At 40.8% G+C, this 22,334-nt stretch overlaps 1 protein-coding gene across 4 annotated transcripts in view; it reads left to right on the forward strand.

Moving 5' to 3' along the window:
* cdc7 (cell division cycle 7 homolog (S. cerevisiae)) overlaps positions 1-12,870 on the forward strand; it is a 57,195-nt gene extending 44,325 nt beyond the window's left edge. For all 4 annotated transcript variants that reach the window (XM_052012932.1, XM_052012934.1, XM_052012931.1 and 1 more), the window contains exons 10-12: positions 1,368-1,450; positions 4,359-4,508; positions 11,726-12,870. In XM_052012932.1, the coding sequence (XP_051868892.1) occupies positions 1,368-1,450; positions 4,359-4,508; positions 11,726-12,138 (646 nt within the window). In that variant the 3' untranslated portion in view covers positions 12,139-12,870. The remainder of the gene's footprint in view (positions 1-1,367; positions 1,451-4,358; positions 4,509-11,725) is intronic.
* Positions 12,871-22,334: the final 9,464 nt, after the last annotated feature.

A 22,334-nucleotide genomic window follows, 5' to 3' on the forward strand; every position in this document is an offset into this window, starting at 1 on the left:
TAACATTCACGCTACTGAAGTGCCAGGCAATGGCCTCTTCCAGTAAGAGGAAGTCTAAGCACCTACTCTTGGCATTCAAAGACAAGCATAGTCGAATTCTCACCATCAAGATCCTTGGGGGTCACCATTGATCAGACATCAACTGGACTAGCCACATAAATAACCACTAGCCTTTCAAGAATGGGTCAGAAGCTGGTTATCTTGCAGTGAGTGACTCGCCATCTGAAACCCAAGCTTTTCCACCATCCATAAGGCACGTCTGGAGTATGATAGAATAATTTCCACTTGCCTGGATGAGTACAGTGCCATCAACTCTCAAGAAACTCAACACTGTCCAGGGCAAAGCAGACACTCCATCAACCTCCCTAAACATTGATTGCCTAAACCACTGGCACACAGTGGCTGGTATGTTTGTACCATCTGCAAAATGCACTGTAGTTATTCACCCAGACTACCCCAAAAACGCCTCCCAAACCTGCAACCTACCTTCACCAGAAGGACTGCAGCGGTTCAAGAAGGCAGTTCATCACCAACTTCTCAAGGGCGATTAGGGATGGGCAATAAATGCTGGTTTTGCCAGTGGTGCCAAACTGGGGGAAAAAATATAAGAGCAGGTCATAAGCTGGGTATTCTGTTGTGAGTGGCTCACCTCATGACGTCCCAAGAACTTTCCACTATCTGCAAGGCATAATTCAGGAGTGTGTTGAATACTTGGATGAGCGCAATACCCACATCTAATCCAGGACGAAGAGCCCCCTTAATTGGTACATCATCTACCACATTAAATATTAATTTCCTTCACCATTGGCACACGTGACAGTAGTGTTTACCTTCTGCAAAATGCTCTGCAGTTTATACACCGGCTAAACCCATAACCTCAGCTACCAAAAGTACAAGGGCAATAGGTAGATTGGAACAACACCACTGGAAGTTCCCATTCCAAGTTGCGCACAATTCTGACGATCTAAATCATGAAATTTCCAACCCAGCAGGTTTATGAGACAACCTTCACCAGGACTGCAGTGTTTTGAGGAGGTAGTCAGCTCTACCTTCTCAAGGGCATTTAGGGGTGGATAATAAATGCTGCCCTTACCAATGAAATGCATACTGAAAATTGAATTCGAGTCCAGGGTACAATTAAAGTTGCAAAGAAGTGAAATGGAAGATCTACTTATCCAGAACTTAGTGGTACTAAAAACAATCCAAGTGCATATGTCAGAAGTTATTTGAAATATGTTGAAGTTTACAATCTGAGTTTTGCAACAGTCCACTTAATTAGTATGTTAAAGTGAACTAATTTTAACTTCATCTTTCTTGTTTCTTAAGAGGTTATTTACATTTAATAAAATTAATGTTTTTTTTGTTAGACGTCAGCAAGTGGCCCCAAGAGCAGGTACTCCAGGATTCCGAGCTCCAGAAGTCTTAATGAAGTGCCCACATCAGACATTGGGTATGGAAGGGTTAAAATGAGTGTTTTATTTGGCTTCAACAGGAAACCAAAACTTAAGAAATGTGGTGGGGGAAAGGGGTGTGGGTAGTTGCAGTATTTATGTTAAATCACCCTTTTCCTTAAAATTTCTTCAAAAAAAAACTTTGTACATTCCCCTTGAGAGGAAACATTTGCCTGTGCAGGTCATAAAGCAACCGGGGAGAGCTCAACATGCTGGTCTTTTTATCCAAATAGACCAATTTTGATGAAATATTAGGGACTGTGACTTTGTCCAGGTGTTGAGGTAAATAAGGATCAACATATTTTGTTTCTTGGTGTAATTGCTGGCATTCAATTTTTCATTGGCACTTACTTAGATGTATTTCTTGCCCCAAGTCTGCATTTCATGGACTGAGAAAAGTACAAAGGAAGTATCCGTGTTAGTACAAAACTGACAAAGTTCTCTTTCTAAGTTTGTAAAGAAACACCAACAGGTGTTTTGTCTCCTAAAATGCCACATACGCGATAGAATATCGAAAGACAGATCTATAAGCAACTGTTGAAGAGAACTCAGACACTTGGCTTTTCTGTAAATGTTACCTTTCCAGTGTTACCCTTGGTACCAAAAATAGGCAGAAAGTTAAAATTGAGAACTTTTACACAGAACTGGTTAATTGTGGGTTGGCATCAACAGTGGACAGGCAAACTGGGGAATAGCTCATCAAATTTCTCATTCTCAGAGAGATGATGATTTTTGTTGTGAGGGCCTAAATTAAGCTTTTAATTATCAGGCCCTTAAGGATGTGTTTTAACGCTGCAGATATTTGACATACTGGGTTTTATTCACAGCAGTTTAAAAAAAGTATTGAAGTTCATTTCATAAATTTAATTAAGAGGTAATCACCTTGTGCACCAAAAGAGAACCAAACTTTTGAAATGTGTGTTATTTATGATCTAATAAAACAAATACCATTTTAAATTGATTTTACTGTCACAGCATGCAGATGTAACATAGATAATCTTGAGCTAGCAAATGCATACAAACTAAATGTCATCTATGCATGTCTTATGTTTTTTCTTTCAAATAAGCACCATGCATTTACATTAAAGAATGTCTAATGCAACATTTTTCACTCTGGAATTTTCAGAAAATATTCAAACTGGTCCAATATTTCAAACTAGGAATGTTTCAGATTTAGCTTCAAATGAACACAAGATCTTTTTTTGAGTTTTGAAATCCATTTCTATTTTCCATCTGATATGCTCTATTCAAGGCAATAATCCCCAGGACTTGATAGCCTGCTTCCTGGGATTCTAAAGGAGGTGACTTTGGAGATGGTGGATGCTCTGGTTTCATCTTCCAAAATTGCATTGATTCTAAAGAGGTCCCCACAGATAGGAAGGTAGCAAGTGTAATCTCACTAAGAAAAAAGACAGACAAAATAGGAAACTGCTGAATCGTTAGCCTGCCATCAGTAGTGGGGAAAATGCTGGAATCTTCTGTTAAAATAGTGACAACAAAGCAAAGAACCAATAAGGGAAATCAATTTGTGTGGTATATTTGGAGTTTCAGAAGGGTTTTGATATGGGGCTACATGAGAATATTAAACAAAATGAGAGAACACAGTACTAGGAGTAGTCTACTGACATGGATTAAGGATTGCTTAATGGATAGAAACAGAGAAATTGGCTACTTATGGGCTTGGAGGCAGTCTAGTGGGGTACTGTGGGGATAGTACTGGGGCCCCAGCTGTTCAAACGATAAATAATTTGGAAGAGGTGATTTGGATAAAGTGTAGTATTCCCAAGTTTGCTAGTGATACAAAACTGCATGGCTTCAGAGGGATTCAGATGGGCTGAGTGAATGGATAAGGACGTGGCAAACGGGATGTAATGTGGGGAAAAAAATTGTCATCCACCTTGACAGGAAAAAAATATAAATGAGTACATTTTAAATAGTGGGAGATTTGAAAATTATTGATTTTCAGAGGAACCTAGGTGTCTGTGTACATAAATCAATGGAAGTTAAGATGCAGATAGAGCAGAAGTTAAAGGCAGAAGGTATATTGGAGATGCAAGGGACTGCAGATAGTACATTTGCCTTTATTTCAAGAGGATTTGAGTAACAAGTGTTTTGTTCCAATTATATAGGATTTTACTTAAATTTTTAATAAGTTTTTTATTTGAATGTCAGAAATATTGAACATTTGGCAGTTCCACCCCCCCCCCCCCCCCCCCCTCAGAATACAACCCGTATGTCACACATATCAGCCTGCACAACCTCCCTCCTTGAGATCTAGCCATCCCTCTGCTGCAACTTCTGGTTGCCTGGATTGCTCCAGGTAAATTTGTGCCTTGTGCAGAAGAAGCCAGCTCGCCTCTGAATTCAAATTCTGGCCCTTTAAGTAAATTTCTGATCACATAGTTTTCAATGTTGTGTTCATAGACCAAAGACATCAACTGTACATCTGGGGCAGAGCGTTTAGTCAACAGAAAAATCTTTGGTGGGTTGAAATAGAATAAATGTTAACCAGTCCAACTAAACACCCATTTTTTTTAGTTAAAGTCTGATTGAACTTTGCAATTTGTTCCCTTTTTCAAATCAATATAAAAGTCAATTGAGACACTTATTTGATCATGGCACAGCAAATGAAAGGCAGATTTTCATAAAAGCTTCAACATCAGTGTTCATCTTGTGGGATGTCTGTTTTAAAACTTGTATGTGACAGTGCCCAATATGTTACAGAAATATGCTGGCTTTTTTTTGTTTGTAGTGCAAAATTTAGCAACAAAAATTACTGCTCTACCTCAGAAAACAGCTTTTTAAGCTTTGTAAATTCTATTGCAGAGGTTTTAAAATATCTGTAAGAAATTAGTTGCTTTTAGCATGGCTTTTATGCATAGACCCAAGTTATGCTTTACTTTGCAGCTATCGACATGTGGTCTGCAGGCGTTGTATTCCTTTCCTTATTGAGTGCCCGATATCCATTTTTCAAAGCCAGTGATGATTTAACTGCATTGGCACAGATAATGACTATTCGTGGATCGAAAGAAACCATCCAGGCTGCTAAATTATTTGGTATGTAATAAGTATTCATAAAATCAAATTTACGAAAAATAATCATTATGGGTATTTTGTTTGTTTCTAAAAGATGTTGGGGTGTGTTAAAATGAGCAGTAATTATTTGTAAATGTCCAATAATTTCATGTGAATAATATGTCAAAGGCAATAGTTATACTTGCCACAGATGTTTTTTAATATTCTTTGAATATCTACCAGTATTTATGCTCAACAGTTTCCCCTTTATGTTAAACCAGAACAATAGAAAATATTTCAGACAAAATAGCTTAATGTTAACAATTGAACAAATAATATATTTACAAATATTTTCTTGTGTCACCCCAGCCTCTTGCCATTTAGTTCATTTTATTCTTTAGTGATTCCAATCAGCTCTCCCCACATTTCTCTTTTGAAATATATCATTATTTCTACCTTTAGCCAGTGCATGATCCATTTTGGCTTCCTCTTGAGTTCACTGGGAATACACTGAATTATGGCAGTGTCAGTGAATTTTGAAGAGGTGATAGCTTTCTAACCTGTGAATGATCAAGACTTTGCTTCTCTGGCTGAAATGTTGGGAAAACTATTTTTGGCTGATGTATAGCCTCATGCTGCTAATGTTTATGAAATTCTACTCCGGCCTGAGCATCACCCTCAAGACACAATAGGAAAAGGAAAAATTGTAGGAAGTTGTAATCACTGTTTTATCAATAGGCTAGCAGTGGAGTGACACTGTATGTTGAAGTTGCATACGTCATCATGTATGGTGTATCTTATGTTGACTTACACAAGTACAGGACAGATTCCAGCTATGTTTCTTTGAGATTGGGACGTTGTCTGACTAGTGAAAGGAGCTTCTCTGAACTGCAGAAAAAGAAAGGCTAACAACATCCCTTGCTTGCATGTATACAAGTATCTCCGTCAAATTTAACTGAAGTAAGGCAAGATGCAAAGTGTGAGGAACCTGGGGAGTGGGGGGAAGCAAGGACTTCATTAGGAAAATTAATAACAGGCTTTATAGCTTCTGAAAATTATCTGGCAGTATTGGAAGGTTTAGTATAGATGTTTTGAAACTGAAGAGAGCTGGAAAGTTTGACAAACTCTCAATATTTAACCAAGTAAACTGACCAAAATCTTTGTACTTAAATGTGTAAGGAGTAGTTCTAAGAGACCTTACATAATTGACATGGAAACTGACAAAATATGTAGTTTATTAGAATACCAAAAAAGTGTTCCTCCTTTTACCAAAGTTTATTCGAAGGAAATATTAGTATCAGGTCTGCACATATAATTTGAAGTTTTTGATAATGACTAAATTTGTTCCAAACTTGAATCACTTGAGACTACCACATGCAAAGAACACAGGTTAATGTTGTTTCTTTCATGCAAGATACTAAATATGCCTTTAGTTTGAAACTGTGTAGGATTTGTTTAAAACTATATTGTTACTACATCTAGTATGGATTATTTATAGGTTTTGTTTGCAGATGTGCAAGTTTTGTTTAATAAATTGTTCCATGGAGTGGATGGTCATTGAATTAGCACACTCCCTTTTTAAGTCATAATGATGGGCTTTCTCACTGCCAGATGTAATATTCTTTTCTGAAATGACTTATGAAGTTTGATGCAGTTCCTTGTGGGCGCACAGACATGTTTTATTAATTATATAGCGGTAAGGCACTGCCAGTGCATGGAGCATATTGCCTATGGGCTTTTAGATTGCCAGATGTAATGGTCCTAAGTGAAAGGAATTTCAGATAATTTGATGCAGCTCCCATTGGGTGGAAGCTGGCAGTAGGAAAATATAATTGCAAACAGAAAAGTTAAACTGGCATGATATCTTGCACTGTCCACACTTAGAGTACAGTGTACAAAATTCTGTAACAGAAATGATGTGGAGAAGTTTCAGAAAGATTTGCATGTGCATCTTTGTAGGAGGGGTTCTGACCATTACGAAATGAGCACCGATCCAGGTCTGCTTTCTGTTGTAAGTGTTTTTCTGTTTCGGGTGCCATATGGAGATCTTTGAAACTATGAAGGATTTGATAAGGTTCATATGTAGAAGATGTTTTCATTTGTGAGCAAGGTCCAAAAGCAAAAGACATAAATATGAAATAATCACCAATGAAACATAAAGGAATTCAACAAGGAAGTGAGACTTAAACTTCTAGTGCCTCTCATGACCTCAGGATGTTCCAAGTCACTTCACAACCAATATATAAGTTTTGAAATGTAGTTACTGTTGTGATTTTAGGTTATGTGGAAACCAACTCTATGAACACTAAATGATAATGACTAGTTATTGGCCCAGAATTTCCTTGAGCAGCTTGCTGCTCAACTACCTGCTTAACCTTCTCTTCCCTGGAAAAGGTCTCCAGACAAGAATTTCATTGAGATGGGTGGCACTGAACTGATCAGCAAGGCTACAGAAATGCTGTGGCAGCCTTTGAAGCCATGCTTCCAGGCTGAATTGGCTATCAAGCAATTTGAATGAGCATGTCTTTGAACTTCACAAAATTTCCAAACTTATGTGTGCCATTTAAAAATTGTGGACTTGAAATAGATGATCAGTTGTGTGGAACTGAGCATTTTCTGCATAAATTTCAGACTAATATATTTTTAGTAATATTGACTAAGGTGTAAGGAGGAGGCAATGTGTTGGGATAAAAAACACGATGATGCTGGAGAAACTCAGCAGGCCAGGCAGCATCCATGGAGAAAAGCAGGTGGTCAGTGTTTCGGGTCAGGACCCTTCTTCAGGATTGGAGATAGGAAAAGGGGAAGTCCAATATATAAGAGGGAAAAGCAGAGCAGTAATAGATGGGCAAAAGAGGGAAGACGGGGTGGGCACAAGGTGGTGATAGGTAGATGCAGGTAGGAGATAGTGATAGGCAGGTGCAGGGGAGAGCAGATCCACCGGGGGATGGGTCAAAGGTAAGGGGGGGGTAGAAAAGAGGGAGAGGCTAGAAAAGGGAAGAAGAGGCATGGTTGGGGGTCGGTGTGGGGGGGGGAGGCGGGGCCATGTGGGGATTACTTAAAGTTGGAGAATTCAATGTTCATGCCGTTAGGCTGCAAGTCAGTGATGGTGCGGGAGATAATGTCCTGGTGGTCCTTGGTGGGGTCATGGTTCAGGGGTAGGTAGGAGGAAGTGTCCAAGGGTTGGCGTCTGGCCTCTGCAAGGTAGAGGTCAGTATGCCAGACTACCATGGCACCACCTTTGTCGGCTGGTTTGATGCTCCACTACCAGGAGAATTCCAAGCGCAAACTGGAGGAACAGCACCTCAAAGGACTTCTCCTTTTCCTATCTTCAGTCCTGAAGAAGGGTCCTGACCTGAAACATTGACCGCCTGCTTTTCTCCACAGATGCTGCCTGGCCTGCTGAGTTCCTGCATTTTTCATCTAGATTCTAGCATCTGCAGTCCTTTGTTTCTCAATGTGTTGGGATATCTCCCTTACTTTCTTTGAAATGGTTCCACCTGAGATAGCAAATACTACCTAGGTTTAACATCTCATCCAAAAGGCTGCAGCTCCAACAGTATGGCATTGAGTGTTATGTTTCAGTGTCAGCTTAGATTTTTGCGCTCACCTCTTGAATAGTTCTGAGCTTGTAACTTCTGACCAAGAGTGCTACCAGTTAAGCCAGACTGATGCAAGATTTTTTTATTCGTCAGAAATGAATTGGAATGTGGAACTTGTAGGACTTTGGACAAATTATGCAACAACAGCAATTTTGATCATTGGGTAATTACAGACCAGTGAGCCGAACATAGGAAGTTATTGGAAAGAAATGAGGAACAGCGTTAATCCACACTTGGGAGAGCAGGGATTAATCAAAGATTAAAGCATGGCTTTGTTAGGCAGTGATCCCATCTGAACATTTTGGAGAGGTTGCGAGGTGTATTCTTGAGGACAGTATGGTTATGAGGTCTACATGGACTTCTGTAAGACCTTCGACGAGGTCCCATATGGGACCCAGGGCAGGATGGCAAATTGGATCCAAAATTGGCTTGGTAATCAATGATTGAGGGTGGGGATTGGTGCGAGGACCTTTACCCTTTGTTATATACATGAATAATTTGGATTGTGAATGTAGGAGATATAGTTAATAAGTTTGCAGATGACATGAAAAGAAAATTGGTGGTAGTGAGGGGGCCATTCAAGACGACAGGACTGTATTGATAGGCACAGCAACGGCAGATGAAATCTAACCTTGATGAGTGTGAGGTGATGCATTTTGTTACATCTTGTAAGGCTAGGATGTATACAGTGAATGGTCGTGCCCTAGGGAGTATTGAGGAACAATGAGACCTAAGTGGACCAGTCCAAGGATCCTTGAAGACATCAGCACAAATGTATAAGGTGGTTAAGGAGTATGGGGTACTTGTCTTCATTAACCAGGGCAGAGAATAAATAACAGGGAGGTTATGGTACAACCTTAAAAACATTGGTTAAGCCACAGCGGGAGTACTGTGTTCAGTTCAGAGCACCACACTACAGGAAGGATGTGATTGCAATGGAGAGGGTGCAGGCGAGGTTTGCCAAAACGTTGTCTAGGGTTTCAGTTATGGTGAGAGACTGTGTAGGCGAGGGGCACCTGACTGAGTATACAAATTATGAAGGGAATAGCTAGAGTAGGTAATAAGGAACTTTTCCCCGTTGCAAAAGTGTCTAAAACCACTAGGCACAAGTTTAAGGGGTAGGAGGGGATCTGAGAAAATCATTTTTCCAAGAGGGTGGGTGAAATTAGGATCACATTGCCTGAGCAGGGTGGTGCAGACCGAGTCTCACAACAGAAGCAACAATTCACTGGAGGATCTCAAGTCGGTCGAGCAGCATGCGTTGGGGGGAGGTGTTTAAAATTGATGAGTTCCGCACGAGTGCAGGAAGCAGCCCGAATGCAGTCATTGAGGTAACGGAGAAAGAGATGGGGAGTGGTAGCAGAGGAGGTACGGAGCAAGGACACAGACACAGGTGGAGGCGACAGACAAAGAGTTCAACGACATGACGGGCCCGGAACTAGTAGAGGTGTGGGCGAAGGGGCACAAAGGTGAGGCCTCTGCTGAGGACAAATCTCTCAGCATCAGAAAGGGGGCAAGAGAAATGTCTAGCTGAGCCCTTGAATTGCCAGAGCATAGAAATCTATGGAAAATGAGAATAGTATAGGTGGGTACATGATGGCCAGCATGGATGTGATGGGCCTAATGGCCTATTTCTGTACCAGTTGACTCTATGAGAAAACAATTTTTCCAAGAACCTTTTATAAACCACTGGGTTCCCCCTTATAGTTTATCTTTCCAAAGATACAAGGCTTCCAAAAATAACAGATAAACATCAAATCTGGAGGCCTGGTTTGGCAACACAATCTAATGAATTAAACATATCCTTTTCAAAATAAGGGAGTTTGTGGAATTTAGTCCAAATGTTTGTTGAACCACTGACTCCTCTGTGCCGCCCTTTTCAGAAGACTTGAAGCTTGGGAGGTCAAAATGCCCTACTTGGCAAAGTCCAGATCACTGATGGAAATATCAGTGTTTGCTGTGTGTGAAATAATTAATGCAGTCAGCAAAATGCCCTGAAGGTAGAAGATTTAAGGAAGACATCATTTTCTTGGAGGCCACCCTAGACTTTGGTTGTTTGTTTACCTGCAGTGCACTTTCTCTGTAACTGCAGCATTAAATTCTGTATTCTTACTACCTCATTGTATTTATGTCTGGCGTGATCTGTCTGGGTAGCACTCAAACAAAGTTTTTCACTGCGTCTCAGCATGTGACAATAATAATAAAGAAAATAATCCAAGATGGATATAGTGATTAGAAATATTTTGTTGTTTTTACTGGCCCAAATATATGATTCTTTATGCCTAGTTTTAGTTTGCTTCAGGTATAAACTTGGAGATGTGTCATCAAGGCTATGGTATAGCAAGAAAGGGTGTATGTGAAATTTAAAGGAAAGGGAACCCTTAAAAGAGTGCTACAGTGGTAGCATTGTGGGTAAAATCTGAAAAACTTTGGAAATGTTTAAAAAGGAATATTAAGGTGTTGAAAGATAAGGAATTAAGGTATAGGAAAAATGGTAAGAAGCCCTAACTAAATTATGGGCATAATCAGGAACATAAAATGCCATGCCTCTGCCCTTTGGTGCCACGTGAGGTTGTTACTATGGAGTTCATTCTCTACGCCACTCAACAGCACTGTCGTCCTAAGTCAAAGTTCTGCTATGCCTAAAGGAAAGTGGAACTAAGTTTCAAATTACAGCTGACAGACTGTCATACTGCGTTAGCCTTTTGCTGGTAGAAGCTATAAGATGGGTTGCAAATAGCGGCATTGTTCCTTTTCCCAGTATGCCGATACGGTTCCCCACAGTCTTTGCCAGTTATGTGTGATAAGAGTTTGCATTTATTTAGTAACATCTTCGCTAAGAGTAATCAGAGTGCAAAAACTGTTGATCGCCCAGAAATGCCACTTGCACACAGCAAACTTCTAAGGATGCATCCAATATCACATTTACTAATTGGTTCATGTGTACCATTGGGCTGGTTGCCTTTGAGAACAAGTCTTTGCACAAGCTATTCCATTCTCAGAGGGTACAGAAGACTTTCATTACATCCTTCCATTCCTGTACTTTCCATTAGCAAAGATTTTGCAACCCAATAGGAAGCCTGTTCTTTTATATCTGGAGGGGGACACTGGCAGCTCCACTAATCTTGGATGCTGTTTTATCCATACTCAAAAATTAAAGCAAATTACATAAAAATATCAGAGTGCACAATAGCTGCTTTGAATCATTTGTGTAGAACTGCTTTGAAATAGATTGGAGCTTGCTGTGGCAAGTAAATACAGTGGAAAAATGTGATGGGTACAATAATAGACTGGGAGCTAGTGCAAGGGTTTCCCCTCTTCACCCACTCATTTACTTACTATGTTTACCAAAATGTTAAATGTTTGGCTGCAAGTGTTTGTCGGTGAACTATGCATCTCATCCCCAAATGTAATAGATAGCAGCAGTGCACTTGCATGTGGTGACTGATCCTTGTATAAAGAGTGAAGACTGCACTTCAGGATAGTAATTAATATTTACAATGCTGTCAACCCTCATTTTAAAGCATATGTTGCAGTTTAACCAAAATATTTATTTTTATACGTCAGAAAATTCATGCTTTGTTTTCATTGTTTAATGAAAATATACTGTTTGAATGTAAAGGATTAGAATAGATGCATCTTATTTCTGTATTCTAGGTAAAGCTGTGTCGTGCAGCAAGGAATGTCCGAAGTTGGATCTGAGGACTTTGTGTGAAAGACTCCGAGGAACGCATTGCTTGAGTGGAAGAAAATCAAACCAAAGGAGTGAGCCAGTGGATTGTTCACATAGCTCAGGCACAGTGCCAGCTCCAGATGCAAAGGATGATGAAACAAAAAAGATTGCTTCTTCGTCATGCACACAAGAGGTTCAGAACCAGCCCAGAAAGGTGAAGCAGGATATTCAGTGGAACTCTGATTTCAAAAACAAAGCTGAATCATCAGATGTGAAGAACTGGTGTGGAGTTCCAGATCTAGCCTATGACCTTCTAGATAAGCTTTTAGATTTGAACCCAGCAACCAGAATAACTGCAGAAAAGGCTTTGAAGCACCCATTCTTTGAAGGGATGTAATTCTTGTTAGGATACTTATACTAATGATCTGTATTCATTCTGTGGAATAACCACTGAAATGCAGGACAAGACATTCCAAATTTTCTGCTAAAACTAACCAGCCAGTTCCTTAAATCAAGTTTTTCAATTTCTTCATGTTATTTGTGAGCACTGCTGTTTTTTCAGTCTCTTTCTTCAGTCACTTGCTCTGAGTTTGATTGTTAATCTGCTTTTTATTAAAAGACATGAAGTGCATGCCTTCAGTGATTTAAAATAATTTTATTTTCCTCTCCAAAACTTCAATACCAAACAGTATTCCTTCCAACCAAGGGAACACGATGGTTGATAGCATGGTCAATGCTACAGTGGGGCCAATAGGATTCTCCATGTCTACACAAATGTTTTTGGGTGAACTTGGGTGTGAAATTCATGTCATTAGTTCAATTAATAAGAAAATGGATGTAAATTTTATTTGAAAACGGGAAGAATTGCATCCGTTGTTACTACAAACACAGAAGTACCAATGCCTTGTTTGCCATTTGATTTTTTTATTCCATTTGCTGCTTATATTCTTTGGTGATTATCATTACAGTCACCCTTAAAATGTTTGTGTAAACATGCTTTAATTATTACTTGAGGTTTTTTTTTAGACTTTCTGTGCCCTACAGATTTGAGAAAAAATTAGCTACCAAACTCTGTTTATAATTTTATTTCAGATGCATATGTCCCAAAACATTAAACTCTATGAAAATGCCTGTTGCTTTTATGTTTATTGCATATGTTCTTGATGCAGCTGTAAGTACCTGTTTAATTACTCAGTTGTGTTCGTAAATGAGAACCGAAACTGGCATTTCTGCCAACTTTTCAGTGAAAATGATTGAAACTGGAACTTCAGAGGGCACACACTCATTTTAAACGTTATCTTTAAATGCTGATGGCTATCCTTTTTGGGAACTGCAGTTTTAATAGATGTGTATGTTTGTCTTGGAAACAGTCTGACTTTAGTATTGCTGCTACTCTTGCCATTGGATAGTTGATGGAAGAGTTTTTGATCGAATCACAACTCCTCTCTGGACAACCATCCTAACAACCTCCTCGTGGCTCTCTATACTTGAAAACTTTGGTTATTTTCCAATCAGTCTTTCAGTCATCTTTCTATATTCTCATATAAAGCCCCAGTAACTACTTTGCCTCTTCCATAAAATGCCTCGGAGTGCCTTTTCTGCATGGAATACACTGCACATATGCAAGTTGTTTCTCTCTTTATATATAAGCAGCAGTAAACGATGTGCTTTGCCATGAGATCTCTATCAGCCACATTTAATGAGCACAACGTAGTGACTTCAGTGTTGATTATATTTGTCATTTCTTATGATTAAGGCCCCAGATTAGAGAAATTCCAAGGTTGTGGCTCAGCTGTTCAGTTTAAAACAATAAGTATATCAGTGGGGTTGTGACAGTAAGAACTGGGTTAGGGGAAAAAAAGCCTCATATTTGGCAGCAGTAAGTAGGTGGGTTTTGTGTTGGACAATCTTGTGATTGAAATTAACCACTGTAATGGGAAACTGATGTTAAATTGATAGTATTGTGTACTGAAATAGTGAATTTATAATGGGCATGTGGTAATCTAGACTGCTTGGAGCCTGTAATGCAAACCGTCTCTCTTCCACACATACAACCGTGCCCCCCACCACCCCCATCCCACCACCCCCGCTAGGGATAAAAAATACAACATCTGGAGTTTAAAATCATTCTTTCAATAACCTCTTCTGAAATAGAGTTCGAATCTACAAAGAATGAATCGGATTTCTGCTCCATTTTTCTAGTTGTAATTCACTGTTTTTCAAAATACATTTTGAAGTGACCACATTCCAATTGCTTATCGTTTTTCTAGAAAATACATCCTCGTGCATGATGTTGCATTCATTACAAACAGGCTGCTAACTGGCTGGCTGACCTTTTACAAAAACAAACTTGCATTTTAATTCCTTCTGGAGCTTATTATTAGTAAGGAGTGTACTGTGAATGTTGTTTGCACTCAGAATTCAAATTGTCATAAACAGCAAGTGCAATCAAAGTGCACCCACTCGTTTTGCATCATAAATTTGGGAAAGAGGCAGGTGAACATGCTTCTCATTTATCCAGAATTCTGACCTACTATGAAAGCAACGCTTTCCGTATTAACCATTTCCATCTGTTCCGATGACACCACCGATGTCACTGGTTTACGTTTTCTTGCATTGCATTAGATACAAACAGATAACAAGTCTACAAGGTCTACGTACAGGGAGAGATTACGCAAACTGCATTGAATTCTCTGGAATTTTGAAGGTTATGGGTTCACTTGAAGGAAGTTTTAAAGATATTGAGTGGAACTAATAGGGTATTTAACAACTGTCTGCTGGTGGGAGACCAGGGGGCATAGAGTAAAAATTAGAGCCAGATATTTTGCAAGTGAAGTTAGGAAATCATTCCACATTCAGACAGTAGCAGAAGTTTGGAATTCTCTTTCACAAATGCTATATGATGTTAGGCCAGTTGTTAGTTTTTAAATTTTAGATTTTAGTTCATCAAAGGTATTGAGGGAAATGTGTAAAAGGCAGGAAATGAAGTTACATTACAGAGCAATCTTAATCAGTTGAATGGCGGAACAAGCTGGAGGCCAGTTCTTATCCTATTCATGATATAGGATAATGAAATGGAAACTAAACTGGGTCAGAGGAAGAGGTATTAGTTCTGGAGGTGGTACAGAAATGTTTCTTAGATGTATTTTCTGAAAGCCAATATAATCCCATACTACTAAATTTAATCTTTCATATCAGCAGAACAATCAGAATATTTGAGGCCTGTTGAAATTACTCCAGAGTGTAGAGGCTATTGATGTGCAAAAATCACTTTGGTGGACTTGATAATTTTACTTGGAACAAAACAATATTAAGGTACCTACAGAAGAAAATAAGAATTTATGTAATATAATGTTCAAGAAATTTCAAACATTATTCAAATCAAAATGGATTCAAGTAACGGGTCTGTTGCTGAATGGCTTTCCATAGATTAATATTAGGGTTGACCAGCAGTATTTTGGAGGAATGAACTGGATAAATCTGTCAAGATCATTAACAGCAGGTTTAAAATAAATACTGAAATAAGAACACTTGAAGTAACGATACAAGTGCTTTCAAATAATGAAACCAGAGAAAAACTGTTAGTTTATGTAGTTGTAGAAAGTAACATTAAACTTAAAATATCTAATTTTGCCATTTCTTAGTTTTTCTCTTGCTTCATAACTTTCCTGAGGATGTCTCTGGGATATGAGATCCAATGACCATTCTTTTTGTCTAACTTGGATAATATTAGTGCACATTTGAATTGGTGGGGTCTATCTGTTCTCACCTGAAGGCCATTGCACTTAATGAGGCTGTTGGATGGTGGATAAGTATTTGCAGGACTTGTTTGTGTTTCTTCCCCTCAGTTTTCACAGCCTGTTTTGGCTCTGGCAATAGTAACTGGTCCCTGCCCTCCTCTATCCAATGTTGTGCAATTAAATCTGATTACTTAGCACTCATTTCTCCTTTTTTTGGGGACACGTGTCCTGTCCACAAGAAACAGGATACTTGCAATCTGGCCAATCAGTGATGAGCAAAAAGCAGTAGGTGCTGGAAATTTGAATCAAAAACTAAAGTGCTGCAAATACTCAAAGCAGGAAGCACCTGTGGGGAGAAAATCCAGGTTAACATTTCAGCACAATGACCTTTCATCGGACTGGGGAAAGTTAGATATCAAGTATGTTGTAAGATACAGTAAAGGGGGAGGAATGGAGAAAACAAGGGGAATGTCTGAGGGCCACAAGAGGACATAGGTTTAAGGTGCTGGGGAATAGGTATAGAGATGTCAGGGGTAAGTTTTTTACTCAGAGTGGTGAGTGCGTGGAATGGGCTGCTGGCAACGGTGGTGGAGGTGGATACAATAGAGTCTTTTAAGAGACTGTTGGATAGGTACATGGAGCTGGGAAAAATGGGTAAGTCTAGTAATTTCTAGGGTAGGGACATGTTCGGCACAGCTTTGTGGGCCAAAGGGCCTGAATTGTGCTGTAGTTTTTCTATGTTCTATTCCCACTCTGACCTTACACTACTCCAATGAGGCCTATGCTAGACTTCAGGAACAGTACAGCCCTCAGTACTCAAACATCAAATACAATTTAAGATAACTGGCCATTCCAGTTTGTTTCAGAACTTATGATGAAAGACCATCAAAAGTAAACTCTGTATTTCGTCTCCATTGATGCCACATGACCCGCTGGGTATTTCCAGCATTCTCTTTTACTTCAGATATCCAGCAACAGCAGTTTTGTATGTCACAGTTCAGCATCAATTTTTCCCTTTCTCCTCCCACCCCCACTCTTTCTACACATGTCCTCCAGACAGATCAGCAATGATTAACAAGCCTTCACCACTTTCTCTCAGCTGGTACCAACACCATGTCATTCAGTCTATCTAGTTCTCAACCCTATCACAGACATTGCCCTTTTCTCCATTCCTCCCCCTTTACTGTATCTTACAACATACTTGATATCTAACTTTCCCCAGTCCGATGAAAGGTCATTGTGCTGAAATGTTAACCTGGATTTTCTCCCCACAGGTGCTTCCTGCTTTGAGTATTTGCAGCACTTTAGTTTTTGATTCAAATTTCCAGCACCTACTGCTTTTTGCTCATCACTGATTGGCCAGATTGCAAGTATCCTGTTTCTTGTGGACAGGACACGTGTCCCCAAAAAAAGGAGAAATGAGTGCTAAGTAATCAGATTTAATTGCGCAACATTGGGTAGAGGTGGAAAAGTGACGGGTGACTGGAAACTCAGGGTTGCCCTTGGAGACAGAACCAGTGTTCTCTGCAAAGTGGTCACCCAATCTGTTCCTCCAGTGCAGAAGATGGTATAGTGGGCACCAAATGTAATACACTGAATTGGAAGAAGTGCAAGTGAATTTGGGGCTTCCTCTGGAAGGAATGCTTGGGTCTGTGGATGGTGGGATAGAAGGGTAGATGTTGCATGGGAAAGTGCCATGAGAATGGGTAGGTGTTGATGGAGACAGAAGAATGAGCCAGAGGTAGTGCTTTGGAATGCTGGAAGGAAAAGGGAAGCTGATACTGGAGGTGGTATCACATTGAAAATGGCAGATATTGCACTGGAATGTGGAGGCTGGTAGGGTGAAAGGTAAGAATAAGGACAACTCCACCCTTGCACTGGGTGGACGGAGCAGAAGTGCTTGGTGTGTCTGACAGCCCTGTTCACTATGGTGGACGGGTAACCATGGTTCAGGAAAAGGAAGTCATCTCAGAAGCACTTGTGTGCTTCAGAACTGATAGGTTCATCAGAACAGACAGGGAGAAACTGAAGAAACCAGGAAAATGGAATGGAGTCCTAACAGCAAGCAGGATGGCAGGAAGTGCTGTCAAGTTAACTGCAAAAGCCAGTGGGCTTGAAATAGATATTGGTCACTAATCTGTGCCCTGAAGTGGGAATAGAAAAGTCAAAAAAAGGCAATGGAAGTGTCAGAAATAGTCCATGTGAAAGTGAGAGCTGGCTTGAAATTGGCAGCCAGCGTGATGAAGCTTCTGGGTGCTGTACGTGAGCAGGAAGCAGCACCAACAGTTTTTATTTCAGATTTCCAGAAACTAGTGTTTTGATCTCCCTGTTCCAGCATTCTTTTTCCACTTTGCTGTGTATCCATTCATCTGCTTCTACTTGCATCACCTCTCGTCCGATCAGCTTCACCACCGTCTCAGCTGGTTCCAAAAGCGTTTGTATCATCCTGTCCCTTGATCTCCACCTATCCAACATGTACTTTGTTCTCTCCACCCCTCTGCCTTCCCTGCAGTTAGAAACATTTGTTTTTTAACTTTACCCTGTTCTAACGAAAGACCATTGACCTGAAATGTTAACTCTCTTCCCTGACCTGTGGGATATTTCCAGTATTTTCCATTTTTATTCCAGCCAATTACTGCCCAATCAGTCTATTCTCAGTCAGGAGTAGTGTTGATAGTGCTGTCAACTGTGCCATTGCTTGATATTTGTTCCCATGTTCCAGACCACTTAACTCTCCTTCCCACTCCCACACTAACCTGTCTGCCCTCAGCCTTCTGTATTGTTGTGGAGAGACCAAACATGTATTGGAAGGTCTTATATTAGAGTCATAGAATTATACAGCACAGAAACAGGCCCCTTGGCCCAACGTCCATGCCGAAAGGTGCCTACCTGATCTAGTCCCATTTGCCTTCGTTTTTCTCATATCCCTGTAAACCTTTCCTATCCATGTACCTGTCTAAATGTCCTTTAAATGTAATTGCACCTGTCTCTACCACTCCCTCTGGCAGTTCATTCCAAACAGCCACCATCCTCTCTGGGGGTGGGGGGGAGTTGCCCCTCAGGTCCCCTTTTAAATCTTTTTCCCTCTCACCTTAAACCTGTGCCCTCTAGTTTTAGACCCCTCCCCCACCCCACCTTGAGATAAAAATTGTGACTGTTCACCTTATCTATGCCCCTCGTGATTTTATATACCTCTATGGTCACCGCTCAGCCTCCTACACTCGCGGGAAATAAGTCCCAACCTATCCTGGCTCTTGTGCCCTCCAGTCCCAGTAATGTCCTTGTGAATCTTTTCTGCACCATTTCCAGCTTAATAACATCCTTCCTGTAGCTGGGTGACCAGAACTGCACACAGTGCTCCAAGTGTGGTCTCACCAACATCTTGTACACTTACAACACGCCATCCCAACTTGGGTACCTTACAACCCAATGGTACAAACATTGAATTTTGCAATGTCAGGTACCCACACCCCTGCTGTTGTTCACCTATGTACACTCACCTGTCCACCTCGTTTTCTTCTCCCTCTGTGCCCCTCCCCCCCAAAAAACCTGGCTTCATCTGCCCATCATCCCCTCCCCACCTGGTTCCACCTATCACTTACCAGCCTCTATCCCACCCCACCCTTTGTACTGCTGACACCAGCAATCTTTCCTCTTCCCTACTCCTATCCCGATGCAGGGTCTTAACCTGAAACATTGACTTCCACCTTTGTCCACCACAGATTCTGCTTGACTCAGAGTCCTCACAGCGTTCTGTTTTGTTCCAGATTCCAGTATTTGCAGTCTCTTGTCTGGGATGGAAAGTATGTTGTGAAGAGGACATAGAGACTGCACAAAGGGGTATTGATAGATTAAGTGAGTAGGCAAAGGACAGAAGTCTTAATTGTATTTCATTTATTTTCTGCGCTCTTCTCACCCTTTCTCCTGGACAGGGCAAGGATAGAATTACCTCGTCCTCACTTCCACCCCACCAGCGTTCGCATTCAATGGAGTATCCTTTGCAATCTCTGCTCCATTTACTGAGACTCTACCCCCAGTTGCATCTTCCTTTCCCCTTTCAGGATTTTGTTCCCTTTGTCTCTTCCCTGACAACAACCTCTCTTCTTGCAGCATTTCCCCATGCCACTACAGGAGAACAAACACCTGTCCTTTTACCTCTTCTCACTCTCCAGGGACACAAACAGGTGAAGCAGTGATTTATCTCTACTTCCAGTTTCATGTCGTGCATTCAGTGCTCACAATAAGATCTCCTCTACAATGGAGAAACCAGTCTTTAATTTTTTGACTGGTTTGTGGTGTTCGTCTGCATGGGCGACCCTCATCTTCCTGTTGCCTGCTGCTTTAATTGTCCATTCAATCCCCACTCAGACCTGTCTGCACTTATAAAATAAGGCCAATGTAAACTTGAACACTGCATCGTCTTCCATCTGGCTACATTGCAGCCTTCTGGACTTGATACCGAATTCTGCAACTTCGCATAACTTGCTTACACATCAACCCATCCATGATGTTGACCTGGTTTTTTTTCTCTTATTAGCACACCCTGACCTACCTGCTGGACATGTTTATATTTCTGTGTTTGTGTTCTCACTCTCCAACTGCCCTTATCTCATAGCTTTTATGTTCCTTTTTTCATCTTCTCTCTCTTCACCCCTATCAACCAGATAACCTTGTCTGCAGATCATCACCATGGCACCCTGCGGAATCTTCGTATTAACTTTGTGATTTGTGTACGAGGGCAACTCTCGGAATCTAATATTCCAATCTTTCACCATTTAAAATGTACTCCCCACATTTTTTTGTTTCAAAGTGGATAACCCCAATTATTCCACATTATATTCCATCTAACATGTCCTTGCCCATTAATGCAACAGGTCTGCAGAGTACTGAAATGGTTGTGAGATCACTCAGTTCCATCAATGCATGTTGCTTTTTACTTCTTGGCATAAATATAATTCTGTGCTGCAGCTTTACTAGGTTTCCACCTCATTTTTAGGTAATTTCTGATGGTGCTTTCAAATTACCCTACTGCACTGCACATTGAATCAGGGTTCATTCCCTGGGTGTACATTTCTGCTGATGGTCCATAGCATCTCATGGGTGCCCAGTTTTGAATTGCCAGAGTCTACCCCATTTAGCACAACTGTCAAAAATAATGGGATGTGTCCTCAGTGTGAAGACAGGACTTTTATCCCCCATAGGGCTTATGCAGTGGTCACTTCTAACAATGAGGTCATGGAAATAACTATCTGCCACAGGTAGATAGGTAAATACCATCTCCTATATTAGTTTACTCATACCTCTGTAACTGGATCCTCGACTTCCTTATCAGGAGACCATAGTCAGTGTGGATCAGTAGTAACATCTCCTCCTTGCTGACAATCAACACAGGCACACCTCAAGGATGTGTGCTTAGCCCACTGCTCTACTGTCTCTAAACTCATGACTGTGTGGCTAGGTACAGCTCAAATGCCATCTATAAATTCACCAATGACACTACCGTTGTTGGTAGAAGGTCAGATGGCAACGAAGAGGCATACAGGAGTGAAATACATCGGCTGGTTGAGTGGTGTTGCAACAATAACCTTGCACTCAACATCAGCAAGACCAAGGAATTGATTGTGGACTTCAGTGAGGGGAAGTCGGGAGAACACACACCAGACCTCACTGAGTGGAAAGGGTGAGCAGCTTCAAGTTCCTGGGCGTCAACATCTCAGAGTTTCTATGTTGGGCCCAACACATTGATGGAATCACGAAGAAGGCACGCCAGCAGCTCTAATTCAGTAGGAGTTGGAGGAGATTTGATATGTCACCAAATCTCCTCAAAGACTCTTGAAAATTTCTATAGATGTACAATGGAGAGCATTCTGACTAGTTGTATCACAGCCTAGTATGGAGGCTCCAATGCACAGGATCGCAAAAGGCTACAGAGGGTTGCAGACTCAGCCAGCTCCATCATGAGCACAACCCTCCCCACCATCAAGGACATCTTCAAGAGGCAGTGCCTCGAGAAGGTGGCATCCATCACTAAGGACCCTCACTATCTGGAACATGCCCTCTTCTTGTTACTACCATCGAGGAGGAGGTACAGGAGCCTGAAGACCCACACTCAGCGATTTAGGAACAGCTTCTTCTCCTCTGCCATCAGATTGCTGAATGGTCCATGAACACTACCTCATTCTTTTTTTTTGCACTATTTATTTATTTTGTAGTTTATAGTAATGTTATGTCTTCACACTGTACTCCTGCTGCAAAACAACAAATTTCACAACACAAAAGTCAGTGATAATAAACCTGATTCTGATTCTGACCCTGACCTGCCACAGACCCAGTTTGGCAGATATGTCCTTCAGAACTTGGCCAGCTCAGTCTGTGGTAATGCTACCAAACCACATGTGGTGATAGACATTGAAGTCCCATACCCAGAGTATATTCTGTGCCCTTCCCAACTTCAGTGCTTCTTCTGAGTTGTTCAACATGGAGGAACACTGATTTATCAGCTGACAGAAGAGAGTAGGTGGTAATCAGGAGGAGGTTTCCTTGCCTGCATCTGATTTTAGGGAATCAATGTTGAAGATGCCCCAGGCTACTCCCTCACTCCTGAAACTACTGTGCTATTCCTTTGGTGGATCTGTCACAGTCATACAGCATGAAAACAGGCCCTTCAGCACAACAGATCCATGCCAACCATGATGCCCACCAAGCTAGTCCTATTTGCCCACTTTTGACCCATATCTAAACCCCTCCTGTCCATGTACTTATCCAAATATCTTTTAAATGTTGTTGTTGTACCTGTCTCAACCACTTCCTCTGGAAACTCATCCCATATATGCACCAAATATGGTTTCTTGTC

The sequence above is a fragment of the Pristis pectinata genome, chromosome 3, assembly GCF_009764475.1.
Source record: "Pristis pectinata isolate sPriPec2 chromosome 3, sPriPec2.1.pri, whole genome shotgun sequence".
In the NCBI taxonomy this organism is placed as follows: Eukaryota; Metazoa; Chordata; class Chondrichthyes; order Rhinopristiformes; family Pristidae; genus Pristis; species Pristis pectinata.